Source organism: Chanodichthys erythropterus, chromosome 17 (assembly GCF_024489055.1).
Source record: "Chanodichthys erythropterus isolate Z2021 chromosome 17, ASM2448905v1, whole genome shotgun sequence".
Classification (NCBI taxonomy): domain Eukaryota; kingdom Metazoa; phylum Chordata; class Actinopteri; order Cypriniformes; family Xenocyprididae; genus Chanodichthys; species Chanodichthys erythropterus.
The window spans coordinates 38,823,744-38,841,914 of NC_090237.1; the positions used below are offsets into that span (position 1 = coordinate 38,823,744).

The 18,171-nt window shown below is 44.6% G+C and overlaps 1 protein-coding gene across 4 annotated transcripts in view; it reads right to left on the reverse strand.

Moving 5' to 3' along the window:
• dscamb (Down syndrome cell adhesion molecule b) overlaps nt 1-18,171 on the reverse strand; it is a 278,527-nt gene that overhangs the window by 140,945 nt on the left and 119,411 nt on the right. For all 4 annotated transcript variants that reach the window (XM_067364527.1, XM_067364526.1, XM_067364528.1 and 1 more), the window contains exon 4: nt 17,838-17,984. In XM_067364527.1, coding sequence (XP_067220628.1) covers nt 17,838-17,984 — 147 coding nt within the window. The remainder of the gene's footprint in view (nt 1-17,837; nt 17,985-18,171) is intronic.

Consider the following 18,171-nt stretch of genomic DNA (forward strand, 5'->3'; position numbering starts at 1 on the left):
TAGAGCCATCAAAGTGTGAGGGCCATGGCTGCCCATCAGTCCAGGATGCGGATCTGTCGTTCACCTCAGCCAAAGAATGAAGTAGAGGTACATGTTGATCATTTAGCAGCAGCGGTGATGAGGTGAGTGCCAGTGATCACTACTGCGCTTGTCCTATTTAATGCCTTCTTCAGACCAGACTCATGAAACAGTATCCAACTGCAGAGCTGCAGGACCCTGCATATTTTGTAGTTGTCTCTCAGTAACAGTAGCAGTTAATACAGACAATTGACATTTTACACATACATCCTTTATCTGCAAGAGTTTCTTGAATCAAAACGGAAACTGAATACATAAATGTTGTTGCTGTTTGATTACAATGGCGAATCCATTGTGGCGGACAAAATAAACCGTAGATGTGAGTTTTAATCACAGGTTGGATTTCTAATCCATGTTGTTTTGTTAATCTGTGATTAAAATTAAGTGGTGCATCACACCTAGATCAACAAATCCTTGATTAGCTCTAAACTTTGCTTAATTTAATACTTATTGGTGCAACCCACTCATTAAGTCTTGTTTTCTGAAGAAAAAAAAAGAGTGTTTAGAACAAGAACAAAAATATCTGCAAGTGGAGTAAGAAAAAAAATAAACATATTCAAAAAGTAAAACAATTATGTTTTCTTACCCATTGACATGAATTTTTTTCTTGTTTTAAAGGATTAGTTGACCCAAAAATGAAAATTCTGTCATTAATTACAGGTGGAAGATCAAATGAAGATCTTTTTGATGAAATTTGAGAGATTTCTGTCCCTCTATTGACAGCTATGCGACTACCACAAACTCATTGGTTCTTGCTGAAGTTTGAATGTGCTGCGTAACACGAGAATGAACCTCATTGGTTCTTAAAGAAGCTCAAACATGCTGCGTAACACGAGAATGAACCTCATTGGTTCTTGCAGAAGTTCGAACGTGCTGCGTAACACGAGAATGAACCTCACTGGTTCCTGCTGAAGCTCAAACGTGATGCGTAACATATGAGAATGAACCTCATTGGTTCCTGCTGAAGCTCAAACGTGATGCGTAACACGAGAATGAATCTCATTGGTTCTTGTGAATCTCAAACGTGCTGCGTAACACGAGAATGAATCTCATTGGTTCTTGCTGAAGCTCAAACGTGCTGCGTAACATGAGAATGAACCTCATTGGTTCTTGTTGAAGCTCAAACGTGATGCGTAACATATGAGAATGAACCTCATTGGTTCCTGCTGAAGCTCAAACGTGATGCGTAACACGAGAATGAATCTCATTGGTTCTTGTGAATCTCAAACGTGCTGCGTAACACGAGAATTAACCTCATTGGTTCCTGCTGAAGCTCAAACGTGCTGCGTAACACGAGAATGAATCTCATTGGTTCTTGCTGAAGCTCAAACGTGCTGCGTAACACGAGAATGAACCTCATTGGCTCTTGCTGAAGCTCAAAGGTGCTGCATAACACAAGAATGAACCTCATTGGTTCTTGCTGAAGCTCAAAGGTGATGCTTAACACGAGAATGAAACTCATTGGCTCTTGCTGAAGCTCAAACTTGCTGCGTAACACGAGAATGAACCTCATTGGCTCTTGCTGAAGCTCAAACGTGCTGCGTAACAAGAATGAACCTCATTGGTTCTTGCTGAAGTTCAAACGTGCTGCGTAACACCAGAATGAACCTCACTGGTTCTTGAGGAAGCTCAAACGTGCTGCGTAATACGAGAATTAATCTCATTGGTTCTTGCTGAAGCTCAAACGTGCTGCGTAATACGAGAATTAATCTCATTGGTTCTTGAGGAAGATCAAACGTGCTGCGTAACACACGTGAATGAACCTCATTGGTTCTTGCTGAAGCTCAAAGGTGCTGCATAACACGAGAATGAACCTCATTGGTTCTTGAGGAAGCTCATACGTGCTGCGTAACATGAGAATGAACTTCGTTGGTTCTTGCTGAAGCTCAAAGGTGATGCTTAACACGAGAATGAAACTCATTGGCTCTTAATGAAGCTCAAACATGCAGCATAACACAAGAATGAACCTCATTGGTTCTTAAAGAAGCTCAAACGTGCTGCGTAACACAAGAATGAACCTCATTGGTTCTTACAGAAGCTCAAGCGTGCTGCGTAACACGAGAATGAACCTCACTGGTTCCTGCTGAAGCTCAAACGTGCTGCATAACACGAGAATGAAACTCATTGGTTCTTGTGAATCTCAAACGTGCTGCGTAACACGAGAATGAATCTCATTGGTTCTTGTGAATCTCAAAAGTGCTGTGTAACACGAGAATGAACCTCATTGGCTCTTGCTGAAGCTCAAACGTGCTGCGTAACACCAGAATGAACCTCACTGGTTCTTGAGGAAGCTCAAACGTGCTGCGTAATACGAGAATGAATCTCATTGGTTCTTGAGGAAGATCAAACGTGCTGCGTAACACGAGAATGAACCTCATTGGTTCTTGCTGAAGCTCAAACGTGCTGCGTAACACGAGAATGAACCTCGTTGGCTCTTGCTGAAGCTCAAACGTGTTGCGTAACACTAGAATGAACCTCATTGGTTCTTAAAGAACCTCGAACGTGTTGTGTAACACGAGAATGAACCTCATTGGTTCTTGCGGAAGCTCAAACGTGCTGCGTAACACGACAATGAACCTCATTGGCTCTTGTTGAAGCTCAAACGTGCTACGTAACACGAGAATGAACCTCATTGGCTCTTGCTGAAGTTCAAACGTGCTGCGTAACACCAGAATGAACCTCACTGGTTCTTGAGGAAGCTCAAACGTGCTGCGTAACATGAGAATGAACTTCATTGGTTCTTGTTGAAGCTCATACGTGCTGCGTAATACGAGAATTAATCTCATTGGTTCTTGAGGAAGATCAAACGTGCTGCGTAACACGAGAATGAACCTCATTGGTTCTTGCTGAAGCTCAAACGTGCTGTGTAACACGAGAATTAATCTCATTGGTTCTTGCTGAAGCTCAAACGTGGTGCGTAACACGAGAATGAACCTCATTGGTTCTTGAGGAAGCTCATACGTGCTGCGTAACATGAGAATGAACTTCATTGGTTCTTGCTGAAGCTCAAACGTGTTGCGTAACACGAGAATGAACCTCACTGGTTCTTGCTGAAGCTCAAACGTGCTGCGTAACACGAGAATGAACCTCATTGGTTCTTGCAGAAGCTCAAACGTGCTGTGTAACACGAGAATTAATCTCATTGGTTCTTGCTGAAGCTCAAACGTGATGCGTAACACGAGAATGAATCTTATTGGTTCTTGTGAATCTCAAACGTGCTGCGTAACACGAGAATGAATCTCATTGGTTCTTGTGAATCTCAAACGTGCTGCGTAACACGAGAATGAACCTCATTGGTTCTTGCTGAAGCTCAAACGTGCTGCGTAACATGAGAATGAACCTCATTGGTTCTTGTTGAAGCTCAAACGTGCTGCGTAACACGAGAATGAACCTCATTGGCTCTTGCTGAAGCTCAAAGGTGCTGCGTAACACAAGAATGAACCTCATTGTTTCTTGCTGAAGCTCAAAGGTGATGCTTAACACGAGAATGAATCTTATTGGTTCTTGTGAATCTCAAACGTGCTGCGTAACATGTCAATGAACCTCATTGGCTCTTGCTGAAGCTCAAACGTGCTGCGTAACACGAGAATGAACCTCATTGGTTCTTGCTGAAGCTCAAACGTGCTGCGTAACATGAGAATGAACCTCATTGGTTCTTGTTGAAGCTCAAACGTGCTGCGTAACACGAGAATGAACCTCATTGGCTCTTGCTGAAGCTCAAAGGTGCTGCGTAACACAAGAATGAACCTCATTGTTTCTTGCTGAAGCTCAAAGGTGATGCTTAACACGAGAATGAAACTCATTGGCTCTTGCTGAAGCTCAAAGGTGCTGCGTAACATGTCAATGAACCTCATTGGCTCTTGCTGAAGCTCAAACGTGCTGCGTAACACGACAATGAACCTCATTGGCTCTTGTTGAAGCTCAAACGTGCTGCGTAACACGAGAATGAACCTCATTGGCTCTTGCTGAAGCTCAAACGTGATGCGTAACACGAGAATGAACCTCATTAGTTCTTGCTGAAGCTCAAAGGTGCTGCGTAACACGAGAATGAACCTCATTGGCTCTTGCTGAAGCTCAAACGTGCTGCGTAACACGAGAATGAACCTCATTGGCTCTTGCTGAAGCTCAAACGTGCTGCGTAAAACGAGAATGAACCTCATTGGTTCTTGCTGAAGCTCAAACGTGCTGCGTAACACGAGAATGAACCTCAATGGTTCTTGCTGAAGCTCAAACGTGCTGCGTAACACGAGAATGAACCTCATTGGCTCTTGCTGAAGCTCAAACGTGCTGTGTAACACGAGAATGAACCTCATTGGTTCTTGCTGAAGCTCAAAGGTGCTGCGTAACACGAGAATGAACCTCATTGGCTCTTGCTGAAGCTCAAACGTGCTGCGTAACATGAGAATGAACCTCATTGGTTCTTGAGGAAGCTCAAACGTGATGTGTAACATGAGAATGAACCTCATTGGTTCTTGCTGAAGCTCAAACGTGCTGCGTAACGCGAGAATGAACCTCATTGGTTCTTGCGGAAGCTCAAACGTGATGTGTAACACGAGAATGAACCTCATTGGTTCTTGCTGAAGCTCAAACGTGCTGCGTAACACGAGAATGAACCTCATTGGTTCTTGCGGAAGCTCAAACGTGCTGCGTAACACGAGAATGAACCTCACTGGTTCTTGCTGAAGCTCAAACGTGCTGCGTAACACGAGAATGAACCTCATTGGTTCTTGTTGAAGCTCATACGTGCTGCGTAACATGAGAATGAACCTCATTGGTTCTTGAGAAGCTCAAACGTGCTGCGTAACACGAGAATGAACCTCATTGGTTCTTGAGGAAGCTCAAACGTGCTGTGTAACACGAGAATGAACCTCATTGGTTCTTGTTGAAGCTCATACGTGCTGCGTAACACGAGAATGAACCTCATTGGTTCTTGAGAAGCTCAAACGTGCTGCGTTACACGAGAATGAACCTCATTGGTTCTTGCTGAAGCTCAAACGTGCTGCGTAACACGAGAATGAACCTCATTGGTTCTTGTTGAAGCTCATACGTGCTGCGTAACACGAGAATGAACCTCATTGGTTCTTGCTGAAGCTCAAACGTGCTGCGTAACACGAGAACGAACCTCACTGGTTCTTGCTGAAGCTCAAACGTGCTGCGTAACACGAGAATGAACCTCAATGGTTCTTGCTGAAGCTCAAACGTGCTGCGTAACACGGGAATGAACCTCATTGGTTCTTGTTGAAGCTCATACGTGCTGCGTAACACGAGAATGAACCTCATTGGTTCTTGCTGAAGCTCAAACGTGCTGCATAACACGAGAATGAACCTCATTGGTTCTTGCTGAAGCTCAAACGTGCTGCGTAACACCAGAATGAACCTCACTGGTTCTTGCTGAAGCTCAAACGTGTTGCGTAACACAAGAATGAACCTCATTGGTTCTTGCTGAAGCTCAAACGTGCTGTGTCACACGAGAATGAACCTCATTGGTTCTTGTTGAAGCTCATACGTGCTGCGTAACATGAGAATGAACCTCATTGGTTCTTGAGAAGCTCAAACGTGCTGCGTAACACGAGAATGAACCTCATTGGTTCTTGAGGAAGCTCAAACGTGCTGTGTAACACGAGAATGAACCTCATTGGTTCTTGTTGAAGCTCATACGTGCTGCGTAACATGAGAATGAACCTCATTGGTTCTTGAGAAGCTCAAACGTGCTGCGTTACACGAGAATGAACCTCATTGGTTCTTGCTGAAGCTCAAACGTGCTGCGTAACACGAGAATGAACCTCATTGGTTCTTGCTGAAGCTGAAACGTGCTGCGTAACACGAGAATGAACCTCATTGGCTCTTTCTGAAGCTCAAACGTGCTGCGTAACACGAGAATGAACCTCAATGGTTCTTGCTGAAGCTCAAACGTGCTGCGTAACACGAGAATGAACCTCATTGGCTCTTGCTGAAGCTCAAACGTGCTGCGTAACACGAGAATGAACCTCATTGGTTCTTGCTGAAGCTCAAAGGTGCTGCGTAACACGAGAATGAACCTCATTGGCTCTTGCTGAAGCTCAAACGTGCTGCGTAACATGAGAATGAACCTCATTGGTTCTTGCTGAAGCTCAAAGGTGCTGCGTAACACGAGAATGAACCTCATTGGCTCTTGCTGAAGCTCAAACGTGCTGCGTAACATGAGAATGAACCTCATTGGTTCTTGAGGAAGCTCAAACGTGATGTGTAACATGAGAATGAAACTCATTGGTTCTTGTTGAAGCTCATACGTGCTGCATAACATGAGAATGAACCTCATTGGTTCTTGAGAAGCTCAAACGTGCTGCGTAACACGAGAATGAACCTCATTGGTTCTTGAGGAAGCTCAAACGTGCTGTGTAACACGAGAATGAACCTCATTGGTTCTTGTTGAAGCTCATACATGCTGCGTAACACGAGAATGAACCTCATTGGTTCTTGAGAAGCTCAAACGTGCTGCGTTACACGAGAATGAACCTCATTGGTTCTTGCTGAAGCTCAAACGTGCTGCGTAACACGAGAATGAACCTCATTGGTTCTTGTTGAAGCTCATACGTGCTGCGTAACACGAGAATGAACCTCATTGGTTCTTGCTGAAGCTCAAACGTGCTGCGTAACACGAGAATGAACCTCATTGGTTCTTGCTGAAGCTTAAACGTGCTGCGTAACACGAGAATGAACCTCAATGGTTCTTGCTGAAGCTCAAACGTGCTGCGTAACACGGGAATGAACCTCATTGGTTCTTGTTGAAGCTCATACGTGCTGCGTAACAAGAATGAACCTCATTGGTTCTTGCTGAAGTTCAAACGTGCTGCGTAACACCAGAATGAACCTCACTGGTTCTTGAGGAAGCTCAAACGTGCTGCGTAATACGAGAATTAATCTCATTGGTTCTTGCTGAAGCTCAAACGTGCTGCGTAATACGAGAATTAATCTCATTGGTTCTTGAGGAAGATCAAACGTGCTGCGTAACACACGTGAATGAACCTCATTGGTTCTTGCTGAAGCTCAAAGGTGCTGCATAACACGAGAATGAACCTCATTGGTTCTTGAGGAAGCTCATACGTGCTGCGTAACATGAGAATGAACCTCATTGGTTCTTGCTGAAGCTCAAAGGTGATGCTTAACACGAGAATGAAACTCATTGGCTCTTGCTGAAGCTCAAACTTGCTGCGTAACACGAGAATGAACCTCATTGGCTCTTGCTGAAGCTCAAACGTGCTGCGTAACAAGAATGAACCTCATTGGTTCTTGCTGAAGCTCAAACGTGCTGCGTAATACGAGAATTAATCTCATTGGTTCTTGCTGAAGCTCAAACGTGCTGCGTAATACGAGAATTAATCTCATTGGTTCTTGAGGAAGATCAAACGTGCTGCGTAACACACGTGAATGAACCTCATTGGTTCTTGCTGAAGCTCAAAGGTGCTGCATAACACGAGAATGAACCTCATTGGTTCTTGAGGAAGCTCATACGTGCTGCGTAACATGAGAATGAACTTCGTTGGTTCTTGCTGAAGCTCAAACGTGTTGCGTAACACTAGAATGAACCTCATTGGTTCTTAATGAAGCTCAAACATGCAGCATAACACAAGAATGAACCTCATTGGTTCTTAAAGAAGCTCAAACGTGCTGCGTAACACAAGAATGAACCTCATTGGTTCTTACAGAAGCTCAAGCGTGCTGCGTAACACGAGAATGAACCTCACTGGTTCCTGCTGAAGCTCAAACGTGCTGCATAACACGAGAATGAAACTCATTGGTTCTTGTGAATCTCAAACGTGCTGCGTAACACGAGAATGAATCTCATTGGTTCTTGTGAATCTCAAAAGTGCTGTGTAACACGAGAATGAACCTCATTGGCTCTTGCTGAAGCTCAAACGTGCTGCGTAACACCAGAATGAACCTCACTGGTTCTTGAGGAAGCTCAAACGTGCTGCGTAATACGAGAATGAATCTCATTGGTTCTTGAGGAAGATCAAACGTGCTGCGTAACACGAGAATGAACCTCATTGGTTCTTGCTGAAGCTCAAACGTGCTGCGTAACACGAGAATGAACCTCGTTGGCTCTTGCTGAAGCTCAAACGTGTTGCGTAACACTAGAATGAACCTCATTGGTTCTTAAAGAACCTCGAACGTGTTGTGTAACACGAGAATGAACCTCATTGGTTCTTGCGGAAGCTCAAACGTGCTGCGTAACACGACAATGAACCTCATTGGCTCTTGTTGAAGCTCAAACGTGCTACGTAACACGAGAATGAACCTCATTGGCTCTTGCTGAAGTTCAAACGTGCTGCGTAACACCAGAATGAACCTCACTGGTTCTTGAGGAAGCTCAAACGTGCTGCGTAACATGAGAATGAACTTCATTGGTTCTTGTTGAAGCTCATACGTGCTGCGTAATACGAGAATTAATCTCATTGGTTCTTGAGGAAGATCAAACGTGCTGCGTAACACGAGAATGAACCTCATTGGTTCTTGCTGAAGCTCAAACGTGCTGTGTAACACGAGAATTAATCTCATTGGTTCTTGCTGAAGCTCAAACGTGGTGCGTAACACGAGAATGAACCTCATTGGTTCTTGAGGAAGCTCATACGTGCTGCGTAACATGAGAATGAACTTCATTGGTTCTTGCTGAAGCTCAAACGTGTTGCGTAACACGAGAATGAACCTCACTGGTTCTTGCTGAAGCTCAAACGTGCTGCGTAACACGAGAATGAACCTCATTGGTTCTTGCAGAAGCTCAAACGTGCTGTGTAACACGAGAATTAATCTCATTGGTTCTTGCTGAAGCTCAAACGTGATGCGTAACACGAGAATGAATCTTATTGGTTCTTGTGAATCTCAAACGTGCTGCGTAACACGAGAATGAATCTCATTGGTTCTTGTGAATCTCAAACGTGCTGCGTAACACGAGAATGAACCTCATTGGTTCTTGCTGAAGCTCAAACGTGCTGCGTAACATGAGAATGAACCTCATTGGTTCTTGTTGAAGCTCAAACGTGCTGCGTAACACGAGAATGAACCTCATTGGCTCTTGCTGAAGCTCAAAGGTGCTGCGTAACACAAGAATGAACCTCATTGTTTCTTGCTGAAGCTCAAAGGTGATGCTTAACACGAGAATGAATCTTATTGGTTCTTGTGAATCTCAAACGTGCTGCGTAACATGTCAATGAACCTCATTGGCTCTTGCTGAAGCTCAAACGTGCTGCGTAACACGAGAATGAACCTCATTGGTTCTTGCTGAAGCTCAAACGTGCTGCGTAACATGAGAATGAACCTCATTGGTTCTTGTTGAAGCTCAAACGTGCTGCGTAACACGAGAATGAACCTCATTGGCTCTTGCTGAAGCTCAAAGGTGCTGCGTAACACAAGAATGAACCTCATTGTTTCTTGCTGAAGCTCAAAGGTGATGCTTAACACGAGAATGAAACTCATTGGCTCTTGCTGAAGCTCAAAGGTGCTGCGTAACATGTCAATGAACCTCATTGGCTCTTGCTGAAGCTCAAACGTGCTGCGTAACACGACAATGAACCTCATTGGCTCTTGTTGAAGCTCAAACGTGCTGCGTAACACGAGAATGAACCTCATTGGCTCTTGCTGAAGCTCAAACGTGATGCGTAACACGAGAATGAACCTCATTAGTTCTTGCTGAAGCTCAAAGGTGCTGCGTAACACGAGAATGAACCTCATTGGCTCTTGCTGAAGCTCAAACGTGCTGCGTAACACGAGAATGAACCTCATTGGCTCTTGCTGAAGCTCAAACGTGCTGCGTAAAACGAGAATGAACCTCATTGGTTCTTGCTGAAGCTCAAACGTGCTGCGTAACACGAGAATGAACCTCAATGGTTCTTGCTGAAGCTCAAACGTGCTGCGTAACACGAGAATGAACCTCATTGGCTCTTGCTGAAGCTCAAACGTGCTGTGTAACACGAGAATGAACCTCATTGGTTCTTGCTGAAGCTCAAAGGTGCTGCGTAACACGAGAATGAACCTCATTGGCTCTTGCTGAAGCTCAAACGTGCTGCGTAACATGAGAATGAACCTCATTGGTTCTTGAGGAAGCTCAAACGTGATGTGTAACATGAGAATGAACCTCATTGGTTCTTGCTGAAGCTCAAACGTGCTGCGTAACGCGAGAATGAACCTCATTGGTTCTTGCGGAAGCTCAAACGTGATGTGTAACACGAGAATGAACCTCATTGGTTCTTGCTGAAGCTCAAACGTGCTGCGTAACACGAGAATGAACCTCATTGGTTCTTGCGGAAGCTCAAACGTGCTGCGTAACACGAGAATGAACCTCACTGGTTCTTGCTGAAGCTCAAACGTGCTGCGTAACACGAGAATGAACCTCATTGGTTCTTGTTGAAGCTCATACGTGCTGCGTAACATGAGAATGAACCTCATTGGTTCTTGAGAAGCTCAAACGTGCTGCGTAACACGAGAATGAACCTCATTGGTTCTTGAGGAAGCTCAAACGTGCTGTGTAACACGAGAATGAACCTCATTGGTTCTTGTTGAAGCTCATACGTGCTGCGTAACACGAGAATGAACCTCATTGGTTCTTGAGAAGCTCAAACGTGCTGCGTTACACGAGAATGAACCTCATTGGTTCTTGCTGAAGCTCAAACGTGCTGCGTAACACGAGAATGAACCTCATTGGTTCTTGTTGAAGCTCATACGTGCTGCGTAACACGAGAATGAACCTCATTGGTTCTTGCTGAAGCTCAAACGTGCTGCGTAACACGAGAACGAACCTCACTGGTTCTTGCTGAAGCTCAAACGTGCTGCGTAACACGAGAATGAACCTCAATGGTTCTTGCTGAAGCTCAAACGTGCTGCGTAACACGGGAATGAACCTCATTGGTTCTTGTTGAAGCTCATACGTGCTGCGTAACACGAGAATGAACCTCATTGGTTCTTGCTGAAGCTCAAACGTGCTGCATAACACGAGAATGAACCTCATTGGTTCTTGCTGAAGCTCAAACGTGCTGCGTAACACCAGAATGAACCTCACTGGTTCTTGCTGAAGCTCAAACGTGTTGCGTAACACAAGAATGAACCTCATTGGTTCTTGCTGAAGCTCAAACGTGCTGTGTCACACGAGAATGAACCTCATTGGTTCTTGTTGAAGCTCATACGTGCTGCGTAACATGAGAATGAACCTCATTGGTTCTTGAGAAGCTCAAACGTGCTGCGTAACACGAGAATGAACCTCATTGGTTCTTGAGGAAGCTCAAACGTGCTGTGTAACACGAGAATGAACCTCATTGGTTCTTGTTGAAGCTCATACGTGCTGCGTAACATGAGAATGAACCTCATTGGTTCTTGAGAAGCTCAAACGTGCTGCGTTACACGAGAATGAACCTCATTGGTTCTTGCTGAAGCTCAAACGTGCTGCGTAACACGAGAATGAACCTCATTGGTTCTTGCTGAAGCTGAAACGTGCTGCGTAACACGAGAATGAACCTCATTGGCTCTTTCTGAAGCTCAAACGTGCTGCGTAACACGAGAATGAACCTCAATGGTTCTTGCTGAAGCTCAAACGTGCTGCGTAACACGAGAATGAACCTCATTGGCTCTTGCTGAAGCTCAAACGTGCTGCGTAACACGAGAATGAACCTCATTGGTTCTTGCTGAAGCTCAAAGGTGCTGCGTAACACGAGAATGAACCTCATTGGCTCTTGCTGAAGCTCAAACGTGCTGCGTAACATGAGAATGAACCTCATTGGTTCTTGCTGAAGCTCAAAGGTGCTGCGTAACACGAGAATGAACCTCATTGGCTCTTGCTGAAGCTCAAACGTGCTGCGTAACATGAGAATGAACCTCATTGGTTCTTGAGGAAGCTCAAACGTGATGTGTAACATGAGAATGAAACTCATTGGTTCTTGTTGAAGCTCATACGTGCTGCATAACATGAGAATGAACCTCATTGGTTCTTGAGAAGCTCAAACGTGCTGCGTAACACGAGAATGAACCTCATTGGTTCTTGAGGAAGCTCAAACGTGCTGTGTAACACGAGAATGAACCTCATTGGTTCTTGTTGAAGCTCATACATGCTGCGTAACACGAGAATGAACCTCATTGGTTCTTGAGAAGCTCAAACGTGCTGCGTTACACGAGAATGAACCTCATTGGTTCTTGCTGAAGCTCAAACGTGCTGCGTAACACGAGAATGAACCTCATTGGTTCTTGTTGAAGCTCATACGTGCTGCGTAACACGAGAATGAACCTCATTGGTTCTTGCTGAAGCTCAAACGTGCTGCGTAACACGAGAATGAACCTCATTGGTTCTTGCTGAAGCTTAAACGTGCTGCGTAACACGAGAATGAACCTCAATGGTTCTTGCTGAAGCTCAAACGTGCTGCGTAACACGGGAATGAACCTCATTGGTTCTTGTTGAAGCTCATACGTGCTGCGTAACACGAGAATGAACCTCATTGGTTCTTGCTGAAGCTCAAACGTGCTGCATAACACGAGAATGAACCTCATTGGTTCTTGCTGAAGCTCAAACGTGCTGCGTAACACCAGAATGAACCTCACTGGTTCTTGCTGAAGCTCAAACGTGTTGCGTAACACAAGAATGAACCTCATTGGTTCTTGCTGAAGCTCAAACGTGCTGTGTCACACGAGAATGAACCTCATTGGTTCTTGTTGAAGCTCATACGTGCTGCGTAACATGAGAATGAACCTCATTGGTTCTTGAGAAGCTCAAACGTGCTGCGTAACACGAGAATGAACCTCATTGGTTCTTGAGGAAGCTCAAACGTGCTGTGTAACACGAGAATGAACCTCAATGGTTCTTGTTGAAGCTCATACGTGCTGCGTAACACGAGAATGAACCTCATTGGTTCTTGAGAAGCTCAAACGTGCTGCGTTACACGAGAATGAACCTCATTGGTTCTTGCTGAAGCTCAAACGTGCTGCGTAACACGAGAATGAACCTCATTGGTTCTTGTTGAAGCTCATACGTGCTGCGTAACACGAGAATGAACCTCATTGGTTCTTGCTGAAGCTGAAACGTGCTGCGTAACACGAGAATGAACCTCATTGGCTCTTGCTGAAGCTCAAACGTGCTGCGTAACACGAGAATGAACCTCAATGGTTCTTGCTGAAGCTCAAACGTGCTGCGTAACACGAGAATGAACCTCATTGGCTCTTGCTGAAGCTCAAACGTGCTGCGTAACACGAGAATGAACCTCATTGGTTCTTGCTGAAGCTCAAAGGTGCTGCGTAACACGAGAATGAACCTCATTGGCTCTTGCTGAAGCTCAAACGTGCTGCGTAACATGAGAATGAACCTCATTGGTTCTTGAGGAAGCTCAAACGTGATGTGTAACATGAGAATGAAACTCATTGGTTCTTGCTGAAGCTCAAACGTGATGTGTAACATGAGAATGAACCTCATTGGTTCTTGCTGAAGCTCAAACGTGCTGCGTAACGCGAGAATGAACCTCATTGGTTCTTGCGGAAGCTCAAACGTGATGTGTAACACGAGAATGAACCTCATTGGTTCTTGCTGAAGCTCAAATGTGCTGCGTAACACGAGAATGAACCTCATTGGTTCTTGCTGAAGCTCAAACGTGCTGCGTAACACGAGAATGAACCTCATTGGTTCTTGCTGAAGCTCAAAGGTGCTGCGTAACACGAGAATGAACCTCATTGGCTCTTGCTGAAGCTCAAACGTGCTGCGTAACATGAGAATGAACCTCATTGGTTCTTGAGGAAGCTCAAACGTGATGTGTAACATGAGAATGAAACTCATTGGTTCTTGCTGAAGCTCAAACGTGATGTGTAACATGAGAATGAACCTCATTGGTTCTTGCTGAAGCTCAAACGTGCTGCGTAACGCGAGAATGAACCTCATTGGTTCTTGCGGAAGCTCAAACGGGATGTGTAACACGAGAATGAACCTCATTGGTTCTTGCTGAAGCTCAAATGTGCTGCGTAACACGAGAATGAACCTCATTGGTTCTTGCTGAAGCTCAAACGTGCTGCGTAACACGAGAATGAACCTCATTGGTTCTTGCGGAAGCTCAAACGTGCTGCGTAACACGAGAATGAACCTCATTGGTTCTTGCTGAATCTCAAACGTGCTGCGTAACACGAGAATGAATCTCATTGGTTCTTGCTGAAGCTCAAACGTGCTGCGTAACATGAGAATGAACCTCATTGGTTCTTGTTGAAGCTCAAACGTGCTGCGTAACACGAGAATGAACCTCAATGGTTCTTGCTGAAGCTCAAACGTGCTGCGTAACACGAGAATGAACCTCAATGGTTCTTGCTGAAGCTCAAACGTGCTGCGTAACACGAGAATGAACCTCATTGGCTCTTTCTGAAGCTCAAACGTGCTGCGTAACACGAGAATGAACCTCAATGGTTCTTGCTGAAGCTCAAACGTGCTGCGTAACACGAGAATGAACCTCATTGGCTCTTGCTGAAGCTCAAACGTGCTGCGTAACACGAGAATGAACCTCATTGGTTCTTGCTGAAGCTCAAAGGTGCTGCGTAACACGAGAATGAACCTCATTGGCTCTTGCTGAAGCTCAAACGTGCTGCGTAACATGAGAATGAACCTAATTGGTTCTTGCTGAAGCTCAAAGGTGCTGCGTAACATGAGAATGAACCTCATTGGCCCTTGCTGAAGCTCAAACGTGCGGCGTAACATGAGAATGAACCTCATTGGTTCTTGAGGAAGCTCAAACGTGATGTGTAACATGAGAATGAAACTCATTGGTTCTTGTTGAAGCTCATACGTGCTGCGTAACATGAGAATGAACCTCATTGGTTCTTGAGAAGCTCAAACGTGCTGCGTAACACGAGAATGAACCTCATTGGTTCTTGAGGAAGCTCAAACGTGCTGTGTAACACGAGAATGAACCTCATTGGTTCTTGTTGAAGCTCATACGTGCTGCGTAACACGAGAATGAACCTCATTGGTTCTTGAGAAGCTCAAACGTGCTGCGTTACACGAGAATGAACCTCATTGGTTCTTGCTGAAGCTCAAACGTGCTGCGTAACACGAGAATGAACCTCATTGGTTCTTGTTGAAGCTCATACGTGCTGCGTAACACGAGAATGAACCTCATTGGTTCTTGCTGAAGCTCAAACGTGCTGCGTAACACGAGAATGATCCTCACTGGTTCTTGCTGAAGCTCAAACGTGCTGCGTAACACGAGAATGAACCTCAATGGTCCTTGCTGAAGCTCAAACGTGCTGCGTAACACGGGAATGAACGTCATTGGTTCTTGTTGAAGCTCAGATGTGCTGCGTAACACGAGAATGAACCTCATTGGTTCTTGCTGAAGCTCAAACGTGCTGCATAACACGAGAATGAACCTCATTGGTTCTTGCTGAAGCTCAAACGTGCTGCGTAACACCAGAATGAACCTCACTGGTTCTTGCTGAAGCTCAAACGTGTTGCGTAACACAAGAATGAACCTCATTGGTTCTTGCTGAAGCTCAAACGTGCTGTGTCACACGAGAATGAACCTCATTGGTTCTTGTTGAAGCTCATACGTGCTACGTAACACGAGAATGAACCTCATTGGTTCTTGAGGAAGCTCAAACGTGCTGTGTAACACGAGAATGAACCTCATTGGTTCTTGTTGAAGCTCATACGTGCTGCGTAACACGAGAATGAACCTCATTGGTTCTTGCTGAAGCTGAAACGTGCTGCGTAACACGAGAATGAACCTCATTGGCTCTTGCTGAAACTCAAACGTGCTGCGTAACACGAGAATGAACCTCATTGGTTCTTGAGAAGCTCAAACGTGCTGCGTTACACGAGAATGAACCTCATTGGTTCTTGCTAAAGCTCAAACGTGCTGCGTAACACGAGAATGAACCTCATTGGTTCTTGTTGAAGCTCATACGTGCTGCGTAACACGAGAATGAACCTCATTGGTTCTTGCTGAAGCTGAAACGTGCTGCGTAACACGAGAATGAACCTCATTGGCTCTTGCTGAAGCTCAAACGTGCTGCGTAACACGAGAATGAACCTCAATGGTTCTTGCTGAAGCTCAAACGTGCTGCGTAACACGAGAATGAACCTCATTGGCTCTTGCTGAAGCTCAAACGTGCTGCGTAACACGAGAATGAACCTCATTGGTTCTTGCTGAAGCTCAAAGGTGCTGCGTAACACGAGAATGAACCTCATTGGCTCTTGCTGAAGCTCAAACGTGCTGCGTAACATGAGAATGAACCTCATTGGTTCTTGAGGAAGCTACAACGTGATGTGTAACATGAGAATGAAACTCATTGGTTCTTGCTGAAGCTCAAACGTGATGTGTAACATGAGAATGAACCTCATTGGTTCTTGCTGAAGCTCAAACGTGCTGCGTAACGCGAGAATGAACCTCATTGGTTCTTGCGGAAGCTCAAACGTGATGTGTAACACGAGAATGAACCTCATTGGTTCTTGCTGAAGCTCAAATGTGCTGCGTAACACGAGAATGAACCTCATTGGTTCTTGCTGAAGCTCAAACGTGCTGCGTAACACGAGAATGAACCTCATTGGTTCTTGCGGAAGCTCAAACGTGCTGCGTAACACGAGAATGAACCTCATTGGTTCTTGCTGAAGCTCAAACGTGCTGTGTAACACGAGAATGAACCTCATTGGTTCTTGCGGAAGCTCAAACATGATGTGTAACACGAGAATGAACCTCATTGGTTCTTGCTGAAGCTCAAACGTGCTGCGTAACACGAGAATTAACCTCATTGGTTCTTGCTGAAGCTCAAACTTGCTGCGTAACACGAGAATGAACCTCATTGGTTCTTGCTGAAGCTCAAACGTGCTGTGTAACACGAAAATGAACCTCATTGGTTCTTGCTGAAGCTCAAACGTGCTGCGTAACACGAGAATTAACCTCATTGGTTCTTGCTGAAGCTCAAACTTGCTGCGTAACACGAGAATGAACCTCATTGGTTCTTGCTGAAGCTCAAACGTGCTGCGTAACACGAGAATTAACCTCATTGGTTCTTGCTGAAGCTCAAACTTGCTGCGTAACACGAGAATGAACCTCATTGGTTCTTGCTGAAGCTCAAACGTGCTGCGTAACACGAGAATTAACCTCATTGGTTCTTGCTGAAGCTCAAACTTGCTGCGTAACACGAGAATTAACCTCATTGGTTCTTGCTGAAGCTCAAACGTGCTGTGTAACACGAAAATGAACCTCATTGGTTCTTTCTGAAGCTTTGATAGATTTTCCACTCTTCCACAAAAAAAGACTTACTATCTTGATTTAAGAACTTATAGACAATTATAGATATAAACATTTTTGCTGTATTATATGAATGTGTTATTTGGTATAAATTCATACAATCTGACAAATCCGTACCCGTATAAAAACAAATCATTTGTAGGTAAAGCGTCACCATAAGGGCCACCCTTAACCAAACCCCTAGAGCTAATCCGCAGGCGGGGACGAGCACAAATGTCACCTCACCAAATGTTAAAACACTTATGAATTATCATTTGACTGCATTGGTTGCCATGCCCAGAATCCCTATATATTAAACATCAAATATGTTTTAATGGCTGACTGTGACATTAACGGCATTTTTGTATTTGTTGACTAAAACTTTCATCATATGACCCTTTTTACTCAATCTTATTGTAGTTTAAATTTTACACACAACATGTGTACATAATTGGCATTTAATTTTTTTGACCAAATCGTGAAGCTCTGGCATGCATCTACTGATTTATGAGAAGCCGTGACAGCAACACAAAGGCCCCTCACCTGATAAAAGCAGTCGGGCACTGTTGCTCTGTCTGGTCTCCCCTGTGTATCGGTGCCGCGTGGTACAGCGATAAATATTCACCGCGTCCTCTGACTGCACATCCAGAATATACAAGGCCCCCGTGGATGTAATAAGATATCTTGATCCTGGAAAAAAAGAGCAAAATATTGTGGTTAGACTTGCTGTAACCCCAATTAAAGTGTGTTATTTGACTCTATATATTCCATCAAAAACAAATGTATATAAAACATTTCTTGTTTTTGTAAGATAAGAGAATCTGCACGTGATGTCTCTTTGAAGCCAGCGCTGGCAGACCTGAGGGAGCGCAGTATT